At 40.4% G+C, this 25,339-nt stretch overlaps 1 protein-coding gene across 1 annotated transcript in view; it reads right to left on the bottom strand.

The window, feature by feature from the left end:
• Positions 1 to 2,330: 2,330 nt before the first annotated feature.
• The window catches only part of LOC141052109 (putative Kunitz-type serine protease inhibitor), a 43,710-nt gene continuing 20,701 nt past the window's right edge, over positions 2,331 to 25,339 (bottom strand). The window contains exons 3-8 of the mRNA XM_073549331.1: positions 9,140 to 9,205; positions 8,873 to 9,040; positions 8,737 to 8,790; positions 7,920 to 8,090; positions 7,776 to 7,832; positions 2,331 to 4,393 (exon numbers count right to left, since the gene is read on the bottom strand). Of these exons, the coding sequence (XP_073405432.1) occupies positions 4,224 to 4,393; positions 7,776 to 7,832; positions 7,920 to 8,090; positions 8,737 to 8,790; positions 8,873 to 9,040; positions 9,140 to 9,205 (686 nt within the window). The 3' untranslated portion in view covers positions 2,331 to 4,223. The remainder of the gene's footprint in view (positions 4,394 to 7,775; positions 7,833 to 7,919; positions 8,091 to 8,736; positions 8,791 to 8,872; positions 9,041 to 9,139; positions 9,206 to 25,339) is intronic.

The raw sequence follows: 25,339 nt of genomic DNA on the forward strand, positions 1-25,339 counted from the left end.
TTAGCCATATATTCCACCCCATCAGCCAGAGTCCTAGCCTCTGGGTTTGTATCTACCCCCTTTTTGATCACTAACAGGACGCGACAGGGATGCCCACTATCCCCCATTATATTTGCATTATGCATGGAGCCACTGGCAGAGAAAATCCGTCTTAACTCGGATATCTCAGGTCTGATGGTGGGCCAGGCTGCTCACAAGATCGGTCTTTACGCGGACGACGTTATCATAGCCTGTGTGGACCTGGAGCGGTCGTTTTCGGCCGTCATGGTTGAACTAGAGGAGTTTGCGTCAGTATCCCATTACAAATTGAATGCATCCAAATCACTGGTATTCCCTGTCGCGGTCCCTTTGGTCACCAAAGCTGAATAAGAGAATAAGTTTCCCTTTCGTTGGACTGATCAGGGTATCCCTTACCTTGGTATAAAGCTTAAACTCTCAACATATCATAGAGGCGAACTATACTGCTTTATTCAGAGAGATAGAGACCGAGCTGGACACCTTACATCTGTTTATGACCTCCTGGGTGGCTAGAATTAATATTTTCACGATGAAAATTCTCCCCAAGATATTATATTATTTCAGATGTCTCCCTTTGAGGGTCCCAAGCAAAATTATAACAAACCTTCAGCGCTTAACAAACAAATACATATGGGCCCACAAACATAGATGGTTGCAAATCGAAAATTTCTATGCGACTAGAGGCTCCACCCGATTTATGTTAGAGGTTGAAGCCTTTGGGATGCGGCCTTGTAATCTCCCTCTACCAACCATGTCTACTGCACTGCATTTTTGGAGACAGACGGTCCCAACTCTTATTAAAATCCCGTTAACTGAAGTGTCATTGAAGGCGCTAGAATTACATATCCCGTATATAGATTTACAGCCATGGGTACTGGCTGGGGTAAAATCACTTCATCAGCTGTGTGACGGCACAGCGATTAAGCCGTTTGACCTCCTAGTTGCAAAACACCCAGATCTTCGACATAGATTTTATCAGTTTTTGCAACTAAGACATCTTATACACACTACACAACAGTCATACTTCTTTAATTCTAACCTACACCGTACAGTAAATAGCCTCTTCCTGATGCCTGGACCTAGTACTCACAATGTATCTATCTTGTATAAAGCCCTGAATGATCCTGACCCAGAGGTTAAACTGTATTTCACGAGACAATGGGAGGATGACTTGCAGGTCACCCTAGCACCTGATGGGTGGCGGGAGGCGGTGTTAGAGGTTCGGAGAGTTTCCTCATGTTTAAACCATCTGGAACAATTGAAAAAAGTCCACTTACGCTGGTACTATTACCCAGCTAAGGTTGCTCACTTTGGCCCTCAGTGCTCCCCATTGTGTTGGAGAGGCTGCAGTATGTTGGGGACACTTAGCCACATGTGGTGGTCGTGCCCGAAATTACTAAATTTTTGGGCTAGCCTAGTGGACGTGATAGCTGAGGTAACTGGGATCCGGATGGCCTTACAACCCAGTATGGTTTTATTGCATATCGGTTTGGATGAGATCCCGTATGTGTTGAGAGGAGTGTTCTCACATTTGTTTATAGCCGCTAGACTGGCAGTGGCATCAAAATGGAGAGTGGCCAGTGCTCCGACCATACAATTTCTGATTGGCAATGAAGGTTCATCCTATCAATACGAAAGGGCTCTGGTATTATCTGCGTCATCTAAAAAGAAAAAGTCCCAGATTTGGGAACCATGGCTTGGTAGCCGTCTCTCCTTCAATCCACCGTGATGATGCTTGTGCTACTTCGATTCAGGGTCTGATATTCCCTGCCCGTGAGGAACCCTGCGATGTGTCTAGCTTATATGCCACTTTGATATTCAGGAACCTGCACTTTAGCAGGTCAGTTTCTGTTAAGACCTTTGATCTAAGTACTTTACAGCCGTATACTTAGGTGTACCTACCCACTTTTCACCCCTTATTCCTTGCCTTCTACATTTGTCTGTTTTCTTGATGTATTATTAATCTACTCTGCACTGTTTGCGGAATTGATGTGTTTTCCTGTTTAACTATGTAAAATTTCAATAAATATGATTTTGCAAAAAAAAAAAACCTGTCTCAGTTCCCCCCAGTTATAATTAATCTCATATGTTCTCTGTGAGGATGATAGGTCCCCACTTCGGAGATGTCTCTATAGATTTTAGTTTACTGTGCCCGCACCCATCACAACTTTTTTCTTTTTTTTTTTGTCTCGCAGCTTTCAAGCGAGTAAGATTTATCTGGTTACAATGGCACCTGACAAGCTCACTGGGAATAATCCTACATGTTCAAAATATGCATTTTGATCAGTAAATCAGAGCCAAAAGAAAAACAATTTTGTATGTAAAGATTTTATTCAAACCTTATAAAGAAGGTCTCAGAAAACAGACATCCGATTTATTAAAAAAAATAAGGCACTCCGTGTGCAGAAGAAACAACTACTATAAAATACATTGACATTTAAAGAAACCAATGAGAACTACAGCACAGATTTACCTGGGGAAAAGTCAGTAGTAGAGACAGGAAGGAGTGGATACCAGAGGTAGCGTCCTACTTTAAGCCATGATCACCTACAGTTTACCGTACAGAGGTCAGGAGTATAGGATATAAGGACAGGGCACGGGTGACCCTTTAAGTATGGTTATAACACGCTGTAGCGCTATATACAATGGGTCAGCAGATCACAGGTTAGAAATGTACCATTCCCTTAAGTAAGTGTATAGGCCACAGGTGGAAAGTGTGGCTTGTCCATGAATACACATCCCCGACTTCTCTGCACAAAAACCTTAATAATTGTTCATTAGTAGAAAACTTAGTGCAAACATAAAACTGTTCAGGCTTACCCGGTCAGCACCAAACGGGATCTTTCCAGTACCAAAAGTTGGAGTTAACCTTATCAGACATTATTCAGGGATCAGAGGACCACCAAAGCAATCCCCATTCTCAAGGCCAAACCGTGGGTTTCCTTCCTCCAGCTAAAAGTGTCAGGTACGATTATGATGCAGTTAGTTCAGGTGACAAAACCCACAACTGGGCCAGAAAGAGCGGCTGTAATATGGATGAGCCACATGAAAGTCAAGTACATCCTCACATGAGAGATTCTGCCTTAAGGATATGGCCTCCTCCTAAGTCTTAAGTGTATGCATATAGGGAGTAAAACAATTTTTTGCAATTAGGTTTCATTCAGATTTTTGCACAGTTTGTGTTCCACAGACTTTGTTTCCCTGTACATTGCTGGATGCAGTATAAGTGAACTGAGAATCCATCTGTGAGCTCGAAACTCATCTGACTATCCATGAGCTCTTCTCTGCTAATGAATGACCACCTCAAAAGTTCAGCTCAACTTTAATGTGGTCTGTAGTTTTAAAGTCAGCAGAGAAGCTCAGGAAAACACTCCATGAAGAATCACATTTGGGTCAGAACTAGATCGCTGACGGATATTCAGTTGAATCATTCTGCAAGCAGCAATTTGCAGAGAAACAAACCAGTAAAAAGACAAAACTGCAAAAAAATTTAAGTGAAATTTGCATTACATGCACTTAAAACATTGATAAGAAATTGTTCCTGAAGGTGTCCATATCCTTTAGACAGTGCCAGAAGTGGTTAATACATACATGAGCTCCTGGGCCGGATTTCCTATGATATAAACTCTTAAGTGGCATCACTGTTTGGATGATGCAAGTCTCTTCTGTTCAGAATTGCTAATTTTTTGAGACCACATTTACATCTAATGCCAACCTGAAAAATAAAAGACATGGGATTTTACCCAAATGACTGTCACAGTACCAACTCACTAGATATTCTTACAGGACCCTGCAGTTAATCCTTCTCTGGACGTACGAGGCTTAAATCGCTCTTCCGGTATCGTGTGTGATGAGAGAAGATCCGTCTAATCAAGCCTTAAGAAGCCACACACTAATCTCAATAGCGTTTCGGAAACTTACAAATCAATTATGTTAAAATACAAATTCATTCTTGTGATTAAAAACTACTGATAACTTCAATAAAATGAAATATATCGCCGTTTGCTGCTCAGTCCACTCCAAGACATAGCCCCTGACTTTAGTATGGCGGAGGAAGGGAGGAATGTTAATGTCCTGATGGAAATCTTGGAACCTCAGGAGTTACAATTAGAGCCCAGTGAGATCTGTTACCAGTAGGATAGGATTTTTATTATAGGCCTTGGTATAAACTGGAGTGTTTTGTACTTTCCCTCCATTTCTCCTCTCTACAGAGTATATGCACTGTTCATGAGACACTCTTTGTCATCAATGGGGTTCCACATGGCGCGGAATCCTGCAGTCTCCTGATTCCTCTTCGTCACCTTCACAAAGAACAGGATCATGACGCCAATCAGGATGGCAGCAAGGAGGGCAAGAAGGATGGGCAACACCACAGCTAGGAGAGGGAAAAAAAAAATTATATAGTACAGCTATTAACGGCACATCAGGTCAGACCCATGTTATAATCAGGGCTGTGGAGTCGGAAGAAATGTACCGACTCAGACTCCAGCTTTAAAAAAAATGTATTACCATTTCATAATTGAACTTTCATATGAATTTTATAAATGTTACTCATATATATGTTCTATCAAACTATGAACAACAGTGATAAGCAGTTCTGCTGGAGATAGAGACATTTCTTACTTCTTGTGTGTCACTGTTCTCCACTGCCCTTATCTAATCTTATACTTGGTTAACCTCATGCTGCCCCAACCCCCTTACTTACAATGTATGAAAATGAAAGTGAAAATGTGTTGCAAATTCTTAGTAGTAAAGCTCCTCCTCTAGACTAGATCATACTAGGTGTGAGTCTTCCAAGCATCTCACAGCTGCCTGCTACTCAGAAGAGGAAGACTGTAAGAAGTATTATCCTTTCAACAAACTTTGCATCAGTTAACTGTGAGTACATGAGGAATAATAACAGTATTACTGACCACTATATCAGTTGTACGACCTGGCAATAATTTTGTACAATTGTTTTTAGGAAAAACAATTGTCATTTGGATTGTGAATGCAGAATTAAAAACCTGAGAATGTCAAAGAAGCATCACATTAAATCAGCTGTATTTGAACATTTCACCATCACTCAAGATAGAAAACATTATGTCTGTCAGTGTATGACAAATGATCCAGACGAAAACAAATGCTGTGAAGCCAAGATGAGTGCATATTCAGGCAAAGATAAAAATGCTCCTACCAGAGCTTCTAATCTAAAGAGACATTTACAGCGCTTTCATCCAGAAGTACTGAAAGCAGTGGATGAGAAAGACTGCATCCAAACCAATGAACCAGTGCCCAGCTCTTCCAGCCAAACAAAGGAGCAGAGAACTTTGCAGCCATCAGTTGCAAGATATTTTGTCAGTGACAAAGTTACTGTGACAATGACAGTAGATACATTTAAAAAACAGATCATAGAGCTTGTTGTAAAGGATAGTGTGCCTATTTCATTATTTTCACGACCAGCTTTTATGTGTCTGAATGGGGAAATGGCCCGCAAGCTTGGTGTTTCTCTGGAGAGAGAGAGTATTAGAAAATTAGTAATCGAAGAAGCTTTTAAACAAAAGGAAGAACTTAAAAAAACTCTCAAGGGACGCTTTCTGTTTCTTAAAATGGATGCCTGCACACGTCACAGAGTGAACTATTTTGCCATCAATGTCCGATTTGTTTGTGACAAAAATGAAATAGTTACCAAGACATTGGCAGTAAAAGACACCAAAGCTCATCACACCAGTGAGTTTCTCCAGGTCTTGGTGGAAAAGGTTCTGCAAGACTATGAACTTAAAAAAGAGCAAGTTCTTTCTGTCGTAACTGACAATGCTTCAAATATGATAAGTACTATTAAGCTAATGAATGAGAGTAATGATGGTGACCAGCAGCTAGAAGAACATTCTGGGTCCACAGACACAGAAATGTTTGAAATAGAGGAACACAGTATTGTAACTGAGGAGCAAACTGAAGTTGCTTCAGATGAACAGCAACATGATAGTTTAGATGATCTTGTTGAAACTGTGTCAATATGTTCTTTCATTCATCACATGCGCTGTGTTGTGCATACGCTACAGCTGGCTATAAGAGACAGTCTGCAAGAAGGACATGCTGCTGCACTGATTGGCACGGTGAGAAAATTGGCTACTTTTGCCAGAACCCCTAAAGTTGACTCAATTTTGAAGAGACGTGCTGGAAAAGGGGCAATTATTGATCAAGCCACACGATGGGGCAGTACTTACTTAATGATTCTGCGCTTGGTTGAACTGAAAACCTTTCTTGTAGACATGGCTAACCCTCAACTGACGCTAAATGAAAGTCAGTGGAATCAGGTGACTGAGCTGGAAAAATTGCTAGAGCACCCATTTACAGTGACTAAAAAATTACAAGCAGAGGACTTAACTCCAGGTATTTTCTTAAAGGAGTGGAAGAACCTGATGTTTCGCCTGTCCCAAAGAGGAGGGTTAATTGCAAGTGGCATTGCTACATCAATGAAATGGAGAGAGGAGCTACTATTACAAAATAACATTCTTTTGGCAGCTGTTTATGTAGACCCAATGCATCGGATTCTTCTAAATGATCAACAGCTAAGTAAAGGAAAAGAAGCTCTGTTTGAAATAGCAGTAAGGATGAAAGGGTTGCAGAACAGTCAGGAGGAACAAGAAGAATTTGGTCGTCCTGCCACATCTTCACCCTCATCATCAACTGATGAAGAATTTAATTTCGAAAAATATTTGGATCACAAGGACCGTGCAAAGCGTTCCCGCATAGAAGAGTCATCCCCATCAAGGAACACAGCCAGTACATTTCAGCAGAATTCTTCATGTGCACTAAAAGAAATTGAGAAATTTGACCGTTCATCAAAAATAACAGTGCAACAAGCGATTCCTCTGTATCCTGACATTGTCAGAGATGTTGCCCGAGTGGTTACTGCTTTGCCACCAACACAAGTTAGTGTAGTGTAGAGAGGTTGTTCTCTGCTCTCAAAATAATTAGATCAGATTTGAGGGCATCCATGAAGGAGGATCTGACAGAGGCAATACTTTTTCTGAGGACAAATTTATAGATTTCTTCTTATTAACTGCATAAAAGTGTTTATTGCATATTTACTTACAGTTTAGAAAAGTTTATAAAAGTTATTTGCTATATTCTAATTGTATTCTAATAAATGTAGTTTTTGCTCTAAGTGGTCTAATTACTTATATGATGGTGAGAAACTGAATAAGCACGATGTTTAATATTTTACAACAGTAAATTTGTTGTTATGAATTGGCCATTTATGAAGGAGCCGGAGCCGGAGTCGGAGCCTGATAAAATCCAGGAGTCGGAGTCGCAACTGTGGCTTACCGACTCCACAGCCCTGGTTATAATATTTCCAAAAAAATTCACCTTTATGAACGAGAAGTGTTGCCAGGTCAAAAGTGACCGGATATTGCCATTTTATTCCCACTGCTTCTTTGAGGATTAAAATTTCTTTTAATATCAACCCGCCATATGGTTTTAGCGATATGGGCCTTTTTTATTTAGTGCTAATTTTTATTTTCTTTCCAAAGGGGGAGTGGATCACGGAAAATTCTATAGAGCAGCCCAAGAACACGCCCCATAGGATCTCATGAGCCACGCCCCTTGTAAAAGACCATATAAATTAGTATATATATATATATATATATATATATATATATATATATATAATATATACACACACACACACACACACATCCTCATTATATACGGTGGTGGTGAATTGCTGCATTAATTGCCTGTTGTGGGGTACCACATAACGTAACACTCACCAGGAATGGAGCGATGCCCAAAACTGTGGTCTGCAGAGTCATTATCATCATCATCCTCTGAAATACAAAGAAGCAAAGAGTTAACAAGCCGATCTTCCAATCCAGTTAATGAATCCGACCAAAGGCTGAATACGCCACCAGTACCTGTGCGTCCGGAGCACATATTCTTACATTCCGCCTCAGTCATGTAGTTGTTTCTCTTGGGTTTGCAGCCGCCGAACACGAAAGTTTGGCATGTGCCTGTTGCAGCATCATAGTACCATCGCTTGAAGGCAGCACGACACGGTCCGGTATAGGAGGGAGCAGCGCAGTACTCTGGGGGTACAGAAGGAAGGGAGAGGGAGGATGCATCAGCCATATTCTAAATGCATTAAATGTAGCAAAGCTCAGGCGGTAAGTGGCTTGTGCGCTAAATGTGACACTGCCAAAAAAACAAAAAAAACAAAAAAAAACAAAAAAAAAAACCCACGCACAAAATTGATCTGAGGAAAAGCAAAAACTTGCTGGAGCAAGATGATTTACCCTGGCTCACGTTCTCGACAGCACACTGCCCCATGTAAAATAGGATGTGTGCTGCCATTATTATAGAGTTTTACATGCACAGAGTTATCAGATTACCCTTCGTCCTGTGCGCATAGAATGGCGGCTGACCGGTTTACTTTGGCCATTGAAAGAATGCCAAGTGGCTACGTGCAGTTCAGTAGGCTGTGATGGTGCCATCTTAGGCTAGACGGCCTAAAGATGCACTACACTTACCAAACAGCTTCGATAATTTAGGTGCATTTTAATACGGTTTTAAGTTAATGCCATCTAAAAATTTAGACAGCTTTATCTGGGAATTTAATACACCGATCATTGCGAGACATTACGTTTATACTGAAGATATTTCTTGTACGGGGCATAAGTGAATAATTCGATATAGTCTGGCACAACTACAAGTATTCCTTTGAAGATAGTGTACCTTTAAAGTCTCCTTTTTCGGGAGAGTGGACTTTGGCAGGCTCTGGCTTTGGTGCTAGAAGAAAGAAAAAAGATCAATATCCAGTAGTGATAGAATAGGCAGTAATTATAGACAATGCATTACTCGGAGGACCCACCGTCTGCGGTACACTTGGTCATACAGTCCTGCTCAGACATATGGTTGTTGGTAGAGCCGCCACAGCCGCCGTAGGTGAAAGTCTGGCAGGACTGTGACTCCGCATCATAATACCAACGAGGGAAAGCAGCTCTGCAGTTGCCAGTCACACCGGGCCCTGAGCAGTATTCTGTGTGAGAATCATCATTTAGAAAGAAATTTTAAGTGGTGTATAAAGGCAAGAAAAAACAAAAAACTAACAAAAAAAACCAAAAAAAACCCCACTTACCTGGAATGGTTGCAGCTGACCGCATAGGCTCACTGCGGGGGGCTTCTGTGTCATTGTGCTGCACCCCTACAGAATATTGAAAACAAAATTATCGGTGGACAGAAATTCTATAAGGGGGGGGGGGGGGGGGGGCGGTAATAGGCAGGTCTGAAAGGGTTACAATAAACAGTGCTTTATCCACCCTCCCCACAGAAACATCACTGCTCATTTATGGGCAGGTATCAACCGTAGTAGTACGGGTCACATCAAAACGGAAGAACTGCAGATTGCAGGAGTAGCCAATTTACACTGTGTTCCAAATTATTATGCAAATTGGATTTAAAATGTCATAAAGATGTAATTTTTTGTTTTTCAAATAAACTCATAGATGGTATTGTGTATCAGGGCTCTTTGGATCACTGAAATCAATCTCAAACGCCTGTGATAATTAGTTTACCAGGTGAGCCCAATTAAAGAAAAACTACTTAAGAATGATGTTCCACATTATTAAGCAAGGCACAGGTTTCAAGGAATTTAGGAAAGAAAAAGGATCTCTCTGCTGCTGAAAAGCATCAAATAGTGCAATGCCTTGGTCAAGAGATGAAAACATTAGATATTTTCCAAAAATTTAAACGTGATCATCGTACTGTTAAGAGATTTGTGGTTGATTCTGAGCACAGACATGTTTGTGCTGATAAAGGCAGAATGATGAAGGTTTCTGCCAGGCAAGTTCATCGGATTAAGAGAGCGGCTGCTAAAAAGCCTTTACAAACCAGCAAACAGATATTTAAAGCTGCTAGTGCCTCTGGAGTCCCTCGAACCTCAAGGTGTAGGATCCTTCAAAGGCTTGCTGTGGTGCATAAACCTACTATTCAGCCACCCCTAAACAGTGTTCACAAGCAGAAATGGTTGCAGTGGGCCCAGACATACATGAAGACTAATTTTCATACACAGTCTTGTTTACTGATGAGTGTCGAGCAACCCTGGATGGTCCAAATGGATGGAGTAGTGGATGGTTGGTGGATGGCCACCATGTCCCAACAAGGCTATGACATCAGCAAGGAGGTGGAAGAGTCATGTTTTGGGCCAGAATCATGGGGGAAACAGCTGGTAGGGCTCTTTAAGGTTCTTGAAGGTGTGAAAATGACCTCTGCAAAGTATATATCGAGTTTCTGACTGACAGCTGTCTTCCATGGTATAAGAAGCAGAAACGTGCCGTCAGGAGCAAAATCATTTTCATGCATGACAATGCACCATCTCATGCTGCAAAGAATACCTCTGAGTCATTGGCTGCTATGGGCATAAAAGGAGATAAACTCATGGTGTGGCCACCATCTTCCCCTGACATCTACCCAATAGAGAACCTTTGGAGTATCATCAAGCAAAAGATCTATGGGGTGGGAGGCAGTTCACATCAAAACAGCAGCTCTGGGAGGCTATTCCGACTTCATGCAAAGAAATACAAGCAGAAACTCTCCAAAAACTCACAAGTTCAATGGATGCAAGAATTGTGAAGGTGATATCAAAGCAGGGTTCCTATGTTAACATGTAACTAGGCCTGTTAGGATGTTTTGGAGTTAAATAGCTTTTTTGTTCAGTGAATGACCTCCAAATGCTGCAAATTCCACAAATGAGCATTTTCAGTTCTTTAAAACATATCAAATGTTTAGAAATTCTACTGTGCTTAATAATTTGGAACAGTGCAATTTGAGTTTTTATTCATTTTGGAGATTATACTGTTATCATTGGGAGGTTTCTTCAATGAAATTCGATGTATACTCTAACGGGTGATGACTTTTATTAGACTGACTGTCATTTGTACCGACTATTTAGGAAAATCATAGAAAAATATCATTTGCATAATTTGGAACACAGTGTATATTGCAGATGATTGCAATATAAAAGTGTAGTGCAGGAGATGAGAAATTGATGGCATGCAGATAGGATGTGCCATCACTTTATGATCAGTAGGGTCAATTGACTGAGACCTGCAATGATTCAGAGAATAAAACACAGTGGCGGTCTAGCACTGCTTCCTCTTCTAAATTTTCCCTGCAAAGTGGTGAGAACCAAATGAAGCCGGCGAGGTCCTAGAGGTTGGACCAGCAAAAGACAACGGTGATGGCACATCCTAGCGACGTGCCACACTATAAGGTTAGACAATGCCTTTAATTACCAGTTTAAGCTCCAATAGACTTATGATCAGTAGAGGACACAGAAGGGGCCCCTGTGCAAATCCAGAATATGGGCCCTTTGCAGTCTGATAGCACCTCATAATTTACAATTCCTCAAGCGTTGGAGATGGTAGTTGTCATAGAATCGTAGAGTTGGAAGGGACCTCCTGGGCCATCTGGTCCAACCCCCTGCTCAAAGCAGGATTCGCTAAATCATCCCAGTCAGATGTCTGTCCAGCCTCTGTTTCAAGACTTCCATTGAAGGAGAACTCACCACTTCTCGTGGTAGCCTGTTCCACTCATTGATCACTCTGTCAAAAAGTTTTTTCTAATATCTAATCTGTGTCTCCTCCCATTCAGTTTCATCCCATTGCTTGTAGTCTTTCCTTGTGTAAAATGAGAATAAAGTTGATCCTTCTACAATGTGACAGCCCTTTAGATATTTGTAGACAGCTATTAAGTCTCCTCTCAGTCTTCTCTTTTGCAAACTAAACATTCCCAAATCCTGCAACCTTTCCTCATAAGACAGGGTTTGCAGACCGGTCACCATTCTGGTCGCTCTTTTCTGAACTTGCTCCAGTTTGTTGGTGTCTTTTTTAAAATGTGGTGCCCAAAACTGGACACAATATTCCAGATGAGGTCTGACCAAAGAGGAGTAGAGGGAAATAATGACTTCACGTGATCTAGACTGTATGCTTCTGTTAATACATCGTAGAATTGCATTTGCCTTTTTTGCTGCTGCATCACACTGTTGACTCATATTCAGTCTGTGATCTATTCGTATACCCAAGTCTTTTTCACATGTGCTGTCACTTAGCCCTATTCCTCTCATTCTGTATATGCTTTTTTCATTTTTATTGCCCAGATGTAGTACTTTGCATTTCTCCCTGTTAAAAACCCATTCTGTTAGTTGCTGCCCACTTCTCCAGTTTATTTATATCTTTTTGAATCCTCTCACTTCTCTAGTATTAACTATCCCTCCTAGCTTTGTGTCATCAGCAAATTTAATCAGTTTACCCTCAATTCCTTCATCTAAATCGTTGATAAAGATGTTGAACAATACAGGGCCCAGGACAGAGCCCTGTGGTACCCCACTTGAGACATTCTTCCAACTGGATGTGCAGCCATTTACGACCACTCTTTGGGTCCGATCACTAAGCCAGTTATGAATCCACCTAACAGTTGCCTTGTCCATTCCATACTTAGTCATTTTTTCAATAAGGATTGTATGAGAGACTTTGTCAAATGCTTTGCTGAAGTCAAGATATACTATATCTACAGCATTTCCTTGATCCACCCAATCAGTGATTCCGTCATAGAAGGAAATTAAGTTAGTCTGACATGACTTATTAGATACAAACCCATGCTGACTCTGTTTAATCACTTCATTCTTATCCAGGTACTGACATACATGTTTAATAATTTGTTCAAAGATCTTTCCTGGTATAGAAGTCAGACTCACTGGCCTATAGTTGCCTGGGTCCACCTTCTTCCCCTTTTTGAAGATAGGAACAACATTTGCTCTTCTCCAGTCTTCTGGCACTTCTGTTCTCCAAGAATTTTCAAAGATTATGGAGAGGGGTTCAAAAATTTCTTCTATCTCCTTCAGTACTCTGGGGTGTAATTCATCTGGACCTGGAGACTTGAATTCATTTAGGTTAGCTAAGTGTTTCCTCACTATCTTTCTGTTTATAGATATCCTGGATTCTTCTATTCCCTTAATAGGACAGTGAAGAACAGTTGATGTTACATTTCCTTTCTGAGAGAAAACAGATGCAAAATAGGAAAAGTTTGGCCTTCTCAACATCCTGTCTTACCATTTCATCATTTTCATCCTGTAAAAATCCTATAGCATCTTTGACTTTTCTTTTACTTTTGACATATCCCCAAAATCCTTTATTATTGATTTTGACATCTCTTGCAAGCCTCAATTCATTTTCAGCTTCAGTTAATCTGATTTGTGCCCTGCAGGTTCTGCAGACAGCATTATAGTCTTCTTTAGATATGCCTCCCTCTTTCCATTTTATAAACATTTTTTTCTTCCTTTTTAGCATGTGCTTAAGTTCTGTGTTCATCCATCCTAGTTTCCTTAAATGCTTCCTATTCTTCCCTCTTTTCGGAATTGTTAACAACTGTGCTTTGAGAATTTCATTTTTCAAGATTTCCCATCCTTCCTGGACATTTTTGTCTTTAAGGATATCCAACCATTGGATCCCTCCAATTCTTTCCGAATCCCTTAAAATCTGCCTTTCTGAAATCTATCCTTGAAGTCTGAGTCTTCACAGGTCTTCCTCCTCTAGTTATCCAAAATTCTAAAATGGCATGGTCGCTACCTCCTAGGGTCCCAGCCACTTTTACCTCCTCAACCATTTCCTCCCTGTTTAGAAGGATTAGATCCAAGGTAGCAGGTCCCCTTGTTTTCTCCCCTACCTTTTGGAAGATAAAGTTGTCAGCAAGAGAGGATAAGAATTTCCTTGACCTGTTAGTTTTGCCTGAGAGATTCCCAACAAATGTCTGGATAGTTGAAATCTCCCATGACAACTATGTCATATTTTTTGGAGAACTTGGCCATTTGATGCATAAAGAGTTCATCCATATCTTCAGCTTGCACAGGCGGCCTGTAGTAAATGCCTACAATGGTGTCCTTTCCATTGTTCTGTCCTTGTATTCTTACCCAAACAGTTTCCACAGAACTCCCAGTCTCAAGCTTCAATCTCTGTGCAGATATACGCGTTTCTAACATACAATGCGACACCTCCTCGTTTATCAAGTCTGTTTCTGTTAAATATTATTAGTTATGGATTTATATATATTAGTTATGGAGTTGTATTCTTATCACACTCAGTTCTGTACATTGCTTTAGCTGACACAACATAGGCTATTTTTGTAAGCTAGGCTCATGGTACAGGACAACTCCATATATACCTGGATCACGTGCTTTAAGAGACGTATATAATTCATGGCTCACTCTAGAGGTCGCTCGATCCTTCCCTCACCATCATGAGACACAGACGCAAGATGTCATCTCTGCACGGACATAACTGAACAGCTGGTATGTTAATCCAACTCACATCCAGAGGAGCTACGCACTACAGGACACATGTCTTTTCAGAGTTCCAGGAAAGGTTACAAGCTTAGCTATGAACTAATGGACAATCTCTTTTTCTCCTATTTTTATGTTTTTCTGTAATAATCTTTTCTTTGATGGAAGAATCCAAATAAACCACTATATTTTTATCTGGTAACTAGTCCTGAGTATTTTACAAGAATACGCATTATTTTACATTGGAGAGCCAGCCAGATCTGAATTTTTGTATTTTTTTTTGCGGATTTCCCTCAACTTGTCCAAAAGGGGATTGAACTTTGCTAACGTCAGTCATGTGTGCAAGTTATCAGGAACTCCACTACTCACAAGAATCAGACAGAACCTAGAAGTGAAGACTAAGAAGTGCCAGATAGATTGAGAAGTACTACAAGTGCCAGACGTGCTGAAGCCAGACGTGTGAAGACAAGTGCCCAGCTTTGTCCATCAAAGGAACAAGCTGAGACATTTCAAGGTAAGAGAAATAAAATGGATGTCATTAATTCTCTTGCTAAGCAGAGTAAATTGAAATTTAAGTCTGTAGACAAGTCTAATTCAGAAGTATGATGGCTTAGCTTATATGCAGAGTGTGAAATGGAGAATCAGAAGTTAGATTCTAAGTTTTTCAATAAAGAAAGATTAAAAAATATTCTACAGATATATATATCATAGATCTGTGTCAGAGAAATCCAAAAATGATTGTGTGAAGGAAAATAGTGATGTTCCCAAGATTGGCTGTAAAGCTAGGGAGATTGACTGTAATCAAGTGTCTGTAGCGGCCATTGAAGGTGACCTTGCAGACGTGGAACAAGATGGAGGAGTAGGAGGAGACTTCAGAACTGACGTAGAGGACGTACAAGGGACAGACGTACCACTAAAAATAGATCACTCAGACCCAACTCCGAAGTAAAGTAAGGAAAAGTTTGCTAAAAATATGCAAAATCATTCCTGCATATGATAACAAAATCCATGTTTGTAGAAACTGAGGTTTTTGAAAGCTGTGTTGACAAATTTGATTTATCTAACGAGGAGAAGAATCAGTTGTTCAAAATGTGGATCCCTGTAAACTTTGCTAGGAGATTGACTTTAAAGTTATCTGGTGAAACACATGAGAATTTAACTGATAAGGACAGATTAAAAATTCTTATTTTTTGTTCATCAAATGAAAATCATCCAGATATTGATATTCTTCAAAAATTAAGGATTGGTCGGAAGGAATGTACTTTTACGTTTATGTCCATATATGAACGTCTGTACAAAATGCTGAGTGAGAATGTCAAAACACAGTCCCTCATAAGGAGTTTTGTAAGCAAATTTGGGTTTTTAAATCCTGCATCTCGTGTTATTGCGTCACAAAAAGATTCTTTATTTGAATGTGCGCAATCCCTTGATTTTGCCAGAAAACACGAGAATCGTGAAAGGAAAGTAAATCGTGCTAATTTTGTGAAGACAGGCAGAGTAAAATCTCATCAGAAGCCTGTATTAGCAAAGCCTTCTAAAATGAGGTTTTCCCAAAATCAAATCTATGAAGAACGAAGAAAATCACGTTTGTTTTAAGCCCTATGGAATGATGCAAAGGATCACCGAAAAGACACAGATTGAATTAAGAAAAATGAGTTTTGATCTTCTTTCTGTAAAAAAGATGGCCAAATTTGACAGACAGAAGCAGGTGGTGAGTGACATCATTGACTTTGAGCTGAAGGGTCCATCGGAGCAGCTCAGAAAATCCGTTAACTTCAAAGTAGCAAGAATATTTAAAGACATCTTTTACAGGGAAAGACTGGGTGTAGGAATTGGCTAGAAAAAGTAATTACATGTGTAAAAGTGTTATACAATGTATTAGTCAGTTATATGTAATTATTTTATAGAATATAATTCTGTAGTTCTATAGTTTGGTAGATAGATACATATTCATACAGTATATATAGAGTGTTTGTAGGAGTAGAGATTGTAGAACTGTATTTTCTAGTGAAAATTAAAATCTACATCAGTAATAATATTTAGAATTATGAATATGATATTAACCTTCTCTTATTTTGCCTTAGAATTTTCATTTCAAAGCAGGGCTTAATCGGGAAAAATTCTCTTACAAGGATTTATGCCTTTATTTACACAGGAAGTTGCAATAATTGCATGATTTCATATATTTAACACTTAAAAGGAAATAACTGCATTTTAAAATGTGTTCTGTGTGTGCCTTTACTGCATGGCATGAATGACTACCATAGCATGTGAAATTTGAACTTTGTTCTAATAATAAGTATACCAGTATACATACTATGTCCCTGTTCTTTAGGAAAATAATTTTTAGGGGGTCTCAACTTTTGCAAACCAATGGAATTTTTTTCCAGGCCTAAATGTCAAGTATAGCTATACATATATTTATGTCATGTGTGTTTGGGGAATATTCAAAGAAATATTAAGACTAAATTTAAATAGTTTACAATGCATTATTAGGATAATTTGGGTTAAAATACGTGTATTCATCACACCTCTGTATGTGAGGTATTTGGTTTAAACTTAAATATATTACACAGTCTGAATGACAGCGACAGATGCGTGTATGAGCAGCTGCTTAGGAGTGATGTGATACGTTTGGTGTGTGTGAGGCCTCAGGATTCTGAATGCAATGAGGAAAAAAAAAAAAAAAAAAACCTTTATCTTTAGAATATGCAGATCAGTTAAATTATTAGAATATTAGGATATATAATGAAATATCTACACAACATATATTTCTGTATTTCTATAGTAATTATTATTTCTTGATTTAGTTAATTGTGATAAGTGCAATCGCACAACAAAATGGTTTATGAAGAAAATCTACATTTAAATTAATTTTTCCAAATGAAAATTTTATGATATTCAAATTAATTTTAAATGGTTACACGTCTTCAGACAAATAAATTGTAAAGCAAGTATAAATTCACACAACTTATAAATTAATTTTAATTTTGGTTTTGCTAAATGAATTATTTCATAAAACAATATTTTTTGGTATTAAGGGGGAAAATGTTTTTGATCCTGACTACATCACATTTGATTAATACCTCTTCTTCACACATTTTAATAAAAAAGAAATATTAATAAGGTACAATGGTATAAGTATTGGGAATAACATTAAGTATTATAAAGAGTCATTTCTTTACACTAAGAAGAGTATTACATGCAAAGTTGCATAATTTGAATATTTTGGTAACACAAGTTTATGACAATTATGAAATATTAAGGGTATATGTTACTGAAGACATAACTACTCTGCATCAACATAAAGGCCTTATTTTTATTCTTAATTTTCAATTTTTTACAAGAAGAAGAAAGTTCGTTCAGCACACCGGCATAAATTAAAAAAAAACTTTATTAGGCTAATATGCCATATTAAAATGCAAAAAACACCCGACGCGTTTCTGGTGCACAAAGGCACCCTTAGTCATAGGTAAATAAAAGCAATATGCATAGAAAAATATATACAGGTTACAAACCAATCACAAAGCTTGCAATTAATTACAAAAAGTGGCAACACATGAAAGGAAGAGTGAGCGGTTCCTTGCAATGATACAGATCACTCCAGGATTGAAGTTCCCAAGGAAAAAAAAAAAAAAAAAAATAATGTTCAATAATATAAATGGATATATCTAAAATTAATTAAATAACTCCAAAATGATCTTCCCAATGGAAAATGGATTTTCTGCGCAGAAATAAATAATTCCATGCGAAAGGTGTGAATGAGTGCCTACGGACAATATATAGAGTTAGTCAGAATCAAAAGGAATTTTTTCACACCTCAAAAATAATTTATAGATGCGCAGGAATGAGTGGTTCCATGCAAAAGGTGTGAATAGGTACCTACAAAGAATAAATGGAATTAATAACAATCAGATGGAGTTTTTTGCACGTGTAATAAAATATTTCAAGCAAAGGGTATGAATGAGTGCTTGCGAACAATATATAGAATTAGTCAAAAAAAAAAAAAAAAAGTTTTTTTGGACTTGAAAAATAAGTTATAGATACGCAGGAATAAAAAGTTCCATGCAAGATGTGTGAATGAGTGCCTGCAAACAATATATAAACTTGGTGACAATCAAATGGAATTTTTAGCACATAAATAAAAAATAAGTTATAAACACATAGCAATCAATGGTGGAACTATTGCAGAATGCTTGTTAAACATATGAATAAAATAGGAGCTATGAGATAAATTCTATGCTTTCCTACTATAACAAAATAAATACGCAAAATAAACTAAATACGGATCACTGTAAAATTATTTTTGACAGAAAAAACTAATAAGTACATAAATTTCATTAATATAGAACAAATCGTTCCTGAAATTCATACCGTTTGGAGATTGTGTCTAATTTTAATATCCAAAAAGCTTCACGTATATTTAATAGCTTGTATCTATCACCACCTCGTGCAGGAGTTTTAACCTTTTCTAGACCATAGAAGGCAAATGAATCCATATTGCTATGATGAGCATGAACTAAGTGTTTTACCGCTCCTGAATAGGAAGCGTTTCTTTGTTCTATGTTTCTGATATGTTCGGCTATTCTTTTTTTTAGTTTGCGTATAGTACAGCCGATATACTGAATCTTACACTCTGTGCAACACACCGAGTTCTGTTCTCAGTGTGTTAAATGACACCTGCACATATTCCACATTGAGCCGTGATCCTTCCTCCACTTTCAAGGGTGAATTAACCAACTTGGTACAGGATGGTCTAAAAATGAACATATTTTGTTCAAAAACAGCTAAATGGTTGTTACCGGACCATCCAGTAATTCCTATTTTCCATGGGTTACCCAAAATCCACAAAAATCAATTCCCTCCTCCACTCCGTCCTATCATTTCTAGTATTGGTTCACTAAATGAAAATTTAAGTGTTTGGGTAGATACATTTTTTCAACCTTTAACCCTTCGCATTCCAGGGTATTTGAAAAATTCTGCATCTGTGATTCATGCGTTTGATAATTTTATCTGGCAGAAAAATTTTCAGCTTTTTCACTTGTGATGTAACCAACTTATACTCCTCGATTCCTCATTCTCTTGCTTTACAGGCTTTATCGCACCATATGGATAATTATAGCAATTATTCGGATGAACTAAAATCTTTCATTATCAGATCGTCCGCATATCTACTGAGTCACAATTATTTTATGTTTAATAAATCATTTTTTCTTCAAATTTTGGGTGCCCCTATGGAGTTAAATTTCTCACCTTCTTTAGCCATATTATATATGGCTTGGTGGGAAGAGCAATTTCTTTTTTATGATCTCAACCCATTCTTCAATGACATTTTTTGGTTTTGTAGATATGTGGACGATCTGATGTTCGTTTGGAAGGGTAATTCCACAGACTTGTCCCTTTTTCATTCTTATCTCAATTCTAACAATCTAAATTTAATATTCACCATCAGTGGCACAGGGAATCAAGTTTCCTTTTTGGATTTATTGCTCACAGGTGATTCTATCAATGGCAAAGTTCACACTACCATTTATAGAAAGGAAACTGCAGGTAATTCACTTTTACTTTCTTCTTCATGTCATCCCCAACATACCATCCAGTCCATCCCTTATGGGGAATTCAATAGGGCTAAACGTTTATGTTCAGACAATGCCTTGTTTTTACAAGAAAGTAAAGTCATAAAAAAACGTCTTTTTGATACAATAATCAAATTGTCAGCAATGCATTCCACAAAGTGATGAACAAACCAAGATTTACCAGTTTAAAGGAAAAATCCTCAGCTTGTGCTGATCATATGGTGACTTTTTCAACGCCATTCAGCCCCCAATTCAATCAAATTAAAGAAATTGTGAAAAAATATCTGCCCGTCACAAACCAAGACACTAAATTAAGACAAATCATACAATCTGGCTGCCGTTATGTTGCCCGAAGGGGAACCAGTTTGGCGAATTATCTTTCTCCCAGTCTTAAAATCGCCAGAAAAAATTTGGACTTGGATTACTTCCACTGGATTTTACAAATGCGCTGGTTCCAGGTGCAATGTTTGCACACATGCAATAGACAAATCTAAATTTATTTTTTCATACCAAGGTTTTTCTCAACAAATTACATCTTATCAATTGTGACAGTCAGTTTGTCGTTCATTGCATTTGTTGCACAGAGTGTAAGATTCAGTATATCGGCTGTACTATACGCAAACTAACAAAAAGAATAGCCGAACATATCAGAACTATAGAACAAAGAAACGCTTCCTATTCAGGAGTGGTAAAACACTTAGTTCATGCTCATCATAGCAATATGGATTCATTTGCCTTCTATGGTCTAGAAAAGGTTAAAACTCCTGCACGAGGTGGTGATAGACACAAGCTATTAAATATACGTGAAGCTTTTTGGATATTAAAATTAGACACAATCTCCAAACGGTATGAATTTCAGGAACGATTTGTTCTATATTTATTAATGAAATTTATGTACTTAGTTTTTTCTGTCAAAAATAATTTTACAGTGATCCGTATTTAGTTTATTTTGCGTATTTATTTTGTTATAGTAGGAAAGCATAGAATTTATCTCATAGCTCCTATTTTATTCATATGTTTATCAAGCATTCTGCAATAGTTCCACCATTGATTGCTATGTGTCTATAACTTATTTTTCATTTTTCTGTGCTAAAAATTCCATTTGATTGTCACCAAGTTTATATATTGTTTGTAGGCACTCATTCACACATCTTGCATGGAACTTTTTATTCCTGCGTATCTATAACTTATTTTTCAAGTCCAAAAAAATTTTTTTTTTTTTTTTTTTTGTTGACTAATTCTATATATTGTTCGCAAGCACTCATTCATACCCTTTGCATGAAATATTTTATTACACGTGCAAAAAACTCCATCTGATTGTTATTAATTCCATATATTGTTTGTAGGTACCTATTCACACCTTTTGCATGGAACCACTCATTCCTGCGCATCTATAAATTTTTGAGGTGTAAAAAATAGGTATTAGACCTACCGGTAATGATGTTTCCAGGAGTCCATCCTGACAGCACCATGGAGGACGTCCTCCTCCTCCTTACAGGGACAGGAAGCACACGAGAGGTTAAAGGTCACGTCACACCCCCTCTCCCTCAGTGATTTAACAAGTACCGCAAGGTGGATGATGCTAGTAACAGTTTAATGAAACAATCATATTACAGCATATGACATATCAAAATACAACATAGCATAACATAACAGGGAGGGAAGTACCCGTGCTGTCAGGATGGACTCCTGGAAACATCATTACCGGTAGGTCTAATACCTATTTTCCAGGACGTCCACCTGACAGCACCATGGAGAGTACCAAAGCACCTCCTCAGGGTGGGATTACTGCCTGGAGAACTTTTCTCCCGAATGCGGTCTGCTGACCAGCCAACACGTCAAGCTTGTAGTGCTTGCAGAATGTATTCAGATTGGCCCAGGTTGCTGCTCTACAGATTTGGTCAACCGAGGCCCCCGCCCGTTCAGCCCATGAGGCTGATACCGCCCTCGTAGAGTGGGCTTTTATGGACCCTGGCGGGCTAACGCCTTCGGCTTGGTAGGCGTCAAGAGATTACTGAGGTAATCCAGCACGCGATAGACGCCTTAGAGGCTTTCTTCCCCTTATTTTTACCCCCAAAAAGGATGAACAAGTTTGGGTCAATGCGCCAGCTATTGGTGGCTTCTAGATAGTCTAGCACCGCGCACCTCACATCCAGCGAGTGAAGACGCTGTTCTTTTTTATTACGGGGATTGTCGCAGAACGATGGTAACACTACCTCTTGGTTTAGATTCTTTGAGGAGACTACCTTCGGGGTAAATGCCAGGTCTAACCTTAGGATTATACTATCCTCTCTTATCTGTAGATATGGGTCCTTAGTGGACAGGGCCTGGATCTCCCCTATCCTTTTGGCCGTGGTAATGGCTACTAGGAAGGCCGTTTTACGGGTGAGGGCAGAGATGGTTATTTTCTCCCCTAGAGCATAGTGGTCTGTACAGAGGGACCTGAGTACCAGACCCAGATCCCACGGCGGGGTGAGCTGCCTAATTGTGGGGCGCAGGAGCTGCATGGCCTTTATAAATCTTATTACCCAGGGATGAGCAGCTAGCTGGTAATCGAAGAAGGCGCTTAAGGCTGAAATCTGGACCTTTAGCGTGCTAGGCTTAAAGCCTTTATTAAAACCTGCCTGCAAAAAACTTAGTATGCTAGGGAGGTCTGGGGTGCCTGCCACGAGATCGGACCTGCCACCCTCCAGACAGAATCTTTTCCATATCTTCCTATAGATTGCGGATGTCACCGGTTTCCTACTGGCCAGTAGGGTGGATATGACCTGGTCCGACAATCCCTTTGTCTTCAGGATGTCCCTCTCAGGATCCAAGCCGATAGATGAAGTCTTGCTGGGTTTGGATGGTAGATCGGGCCCTGGTGGATGATGTCCTTCCACAGGGGTAGCTCGACTGGATTTCCGACTGCCATGGCTCCTAGAAGGGGAAACCAGCTTCTCTTCGGCCAGTATGGAGCGATCAACATCACTCGTGCGTGGTCCTCGCGTATTTTCCTGAGCACTGCCGGTATAAGGGCCAGTGGCGGGAATGCGTAGGAGAGGGATTCTCCCCAGGTCTGACTCAGGGCATCCACACCTTCTGGGTGGTCCGTCGGATTCAGGGAATAGAATCTGGGGACCTTCGAATGCTTTCGGCTTGCAAAGAGATCTATACTGGGGGTCCCCCAACGCTGACAGAGATGGTTGAAGATTTCTTCGTTCAGTTCCCATTCTGTCGGGCTGATCCGTTGTCTGCTCAAGTAGTCTGCTACTTCATTCTGGGAACCCTCTAGGTGTACTGCGGTCACTGATCGCACTGTTCTTTCTGCCCAAGCGAATATTTTTCATGCTAGGTCCTGTAGTGGTTGATGTCTGGGCCCTCCCTGGTGCTTCAGGAATGCCACTGTCGTCATATTGTCGGATAGTATACGGACATGACGATTCTCTAGTATCGACTGGTTCCGCCGTAGCGCTTCCCAGACCGCGTAGAGTTCTCTGAAATTGGAGGATCTGGTCTTGATGTCTACTGGCCATCTCCCCTGGAAGATTTTCCCTTCTATGTGGGCTCCCCAACCCCACACACTGGCGTCCGTGGTGACTACCACGTATGGAGAGGCTGTCCAAAATACGCCCACCTGAAGGTTTCTGGACCGTGTCCACCACCGAAGGGACTCTCTTACTCGTTCTGGCAGCCTTAGGGGTCTGTCTAGCGACGCCTGACTTCTGTCCCACCTCGCAAGGATCTCTTTCTGCAGTGATCTTGAGTGGAATTGGGCCCATCGGACGCACTGGATGCAGGCCGTCATGAGGCCCAGGACCTCCATTGCCTCTCTTATGGAGCACTGACGTCTCAACAGGTCTCTGGTTCTGGTCTGAATAGTCCTCTGCTTCTGTTCGGGTAGCCAGGATATTCTGTCGGTTGAGTCTAGGAGGACCCCGAGAAATATTTTCCTGGTTTCTGGCCTGATGTTCGACTTCTCCCAATTGATCACCCATCCAAGGAACTCCATTACCGCAGTTGCTCGGTTTCTGTCGCGAACGAGCGCTTCCCTGGATCTTGCCACCAGTAGGAAGTCGTCTAAATAGGGTATGATCACAATACCCTGATCTCTCAGGTAGGCCACTACTTCTCCCACCAGCTTTGTAAAGATTCTGGGAGCTGAGGCCAACCCGAATGGAAGACACTGGAACTGGAAGTGGCAGGTCCGGGCTGGTAAACTGACCGCAAACCTTAGCAGTCTCTGGGATGAGGGATGGATAGGGACCTGGTAGGCCTTCTTTAGGTCTAGGGTGCACATGACGGCGTCCCAATCTATCAGGAGGGTTGCGTATCGGACCGATTCCATCCGGAATCTCTTGTACTTGACCCAGGCATTTAGTGGTTTCAGGTTTATGATGGTACGGGCCTCGCCAGACGGTTTTGTGATTGAGAACAGGGATGAATAGTGCCCTTTCCCTCTTTCTGACGGGGGAACTGGTACTATGACCTTTGATTTTACCATGATCCGTCCACATTGCGGAGTCCTCCAGGACGACAGTGGGGGTAATATCTTTCGGGGGAGGTGAATAAAGCTCTATATTGTAGCCCTCCGTCATGGTTCTGAGGACCCACTGATTGTGGGTGACTCGGGACCAGTTTGTTGCGAAGTGGCGAAGTCTCCCCCCAATACCTATGGCGTCATTGCCTCCTCGATCTAGAGGTTGATGTGAATGGAGGACCTCTGTCCCTCCTGGTCTGGCTGAAGGAGCCCTTATAGGAGCCTCTACTGGACCTTGCCCGACCCCTGAACTCGGTCTGCCTCCTAGAAAAGGAGCCTCTCCGAAAGGACTGGGGCCGTCTGGGTTTTTCCTCCGGGAATCCCTTCTTTTTATCGGACACCAGCTCTAGAATGTTATCTAGGGCTGGCCCGAATACCCTCAGGCCCGAGAAGGGGATGGCGCATAACTTAGTTTTTGAAGCGTTGTCCCCCGACCAGGATTTGAGCCAGACTGCTCTTCGGGCCGCGTTGGAGAGGGAGCTGTTTCTGGCTGCAAATCTTACCGATTCGGCCGACGTATCTGATAGGAACGCTGTAGCCGATTTCATGAGCGGAAGGGATGCTAGGATGTCTGATCTAGGGGTCTTGTTGGTTAGGTGTTCTTCCAACTGCCCCATCCACAAAAACATAGACCTGGCCACCGAGGTGGCTGCTATGTTGGCCCTAATAAGAGCCGCCGACGTCTCCCATGCTCTTTTTAATAAGACGTCTGCCTTCCTATCCATCGGGTCTCGAAGACCTGATGAGTCCTCGAATGGGATAGCCGTCTTTTTGGTAACCTTAGCGACTGGGACATCTATTTTAGGAATTTCCTCCCATGCCCGGGTTTCCTCAGGATCAAAAGGCAGTCTGCTTCTAAAGTCTCGGGAGAGTGTCAGTCGACGCTCTGCCTCCTTCCACTCCTCCTGG

This window comes from Dendrobates tinctorius, unplaced genomic scaffold, assembly GCF_039654945.1.
Source record: "Dendrobates tinctorius isolate UK_male_01 unplaced genomic scaffold, ASM3965494v1 ptg000158l, whole genome shotgun sequence".
Classification (NCBI taxonomy): domain Eukaryota; kingdom Metazoa; phylum Chordata; class Amphibia; order Anura; family Dendrobatidae; genus Dendrobates; species Dendrobates tinctorius.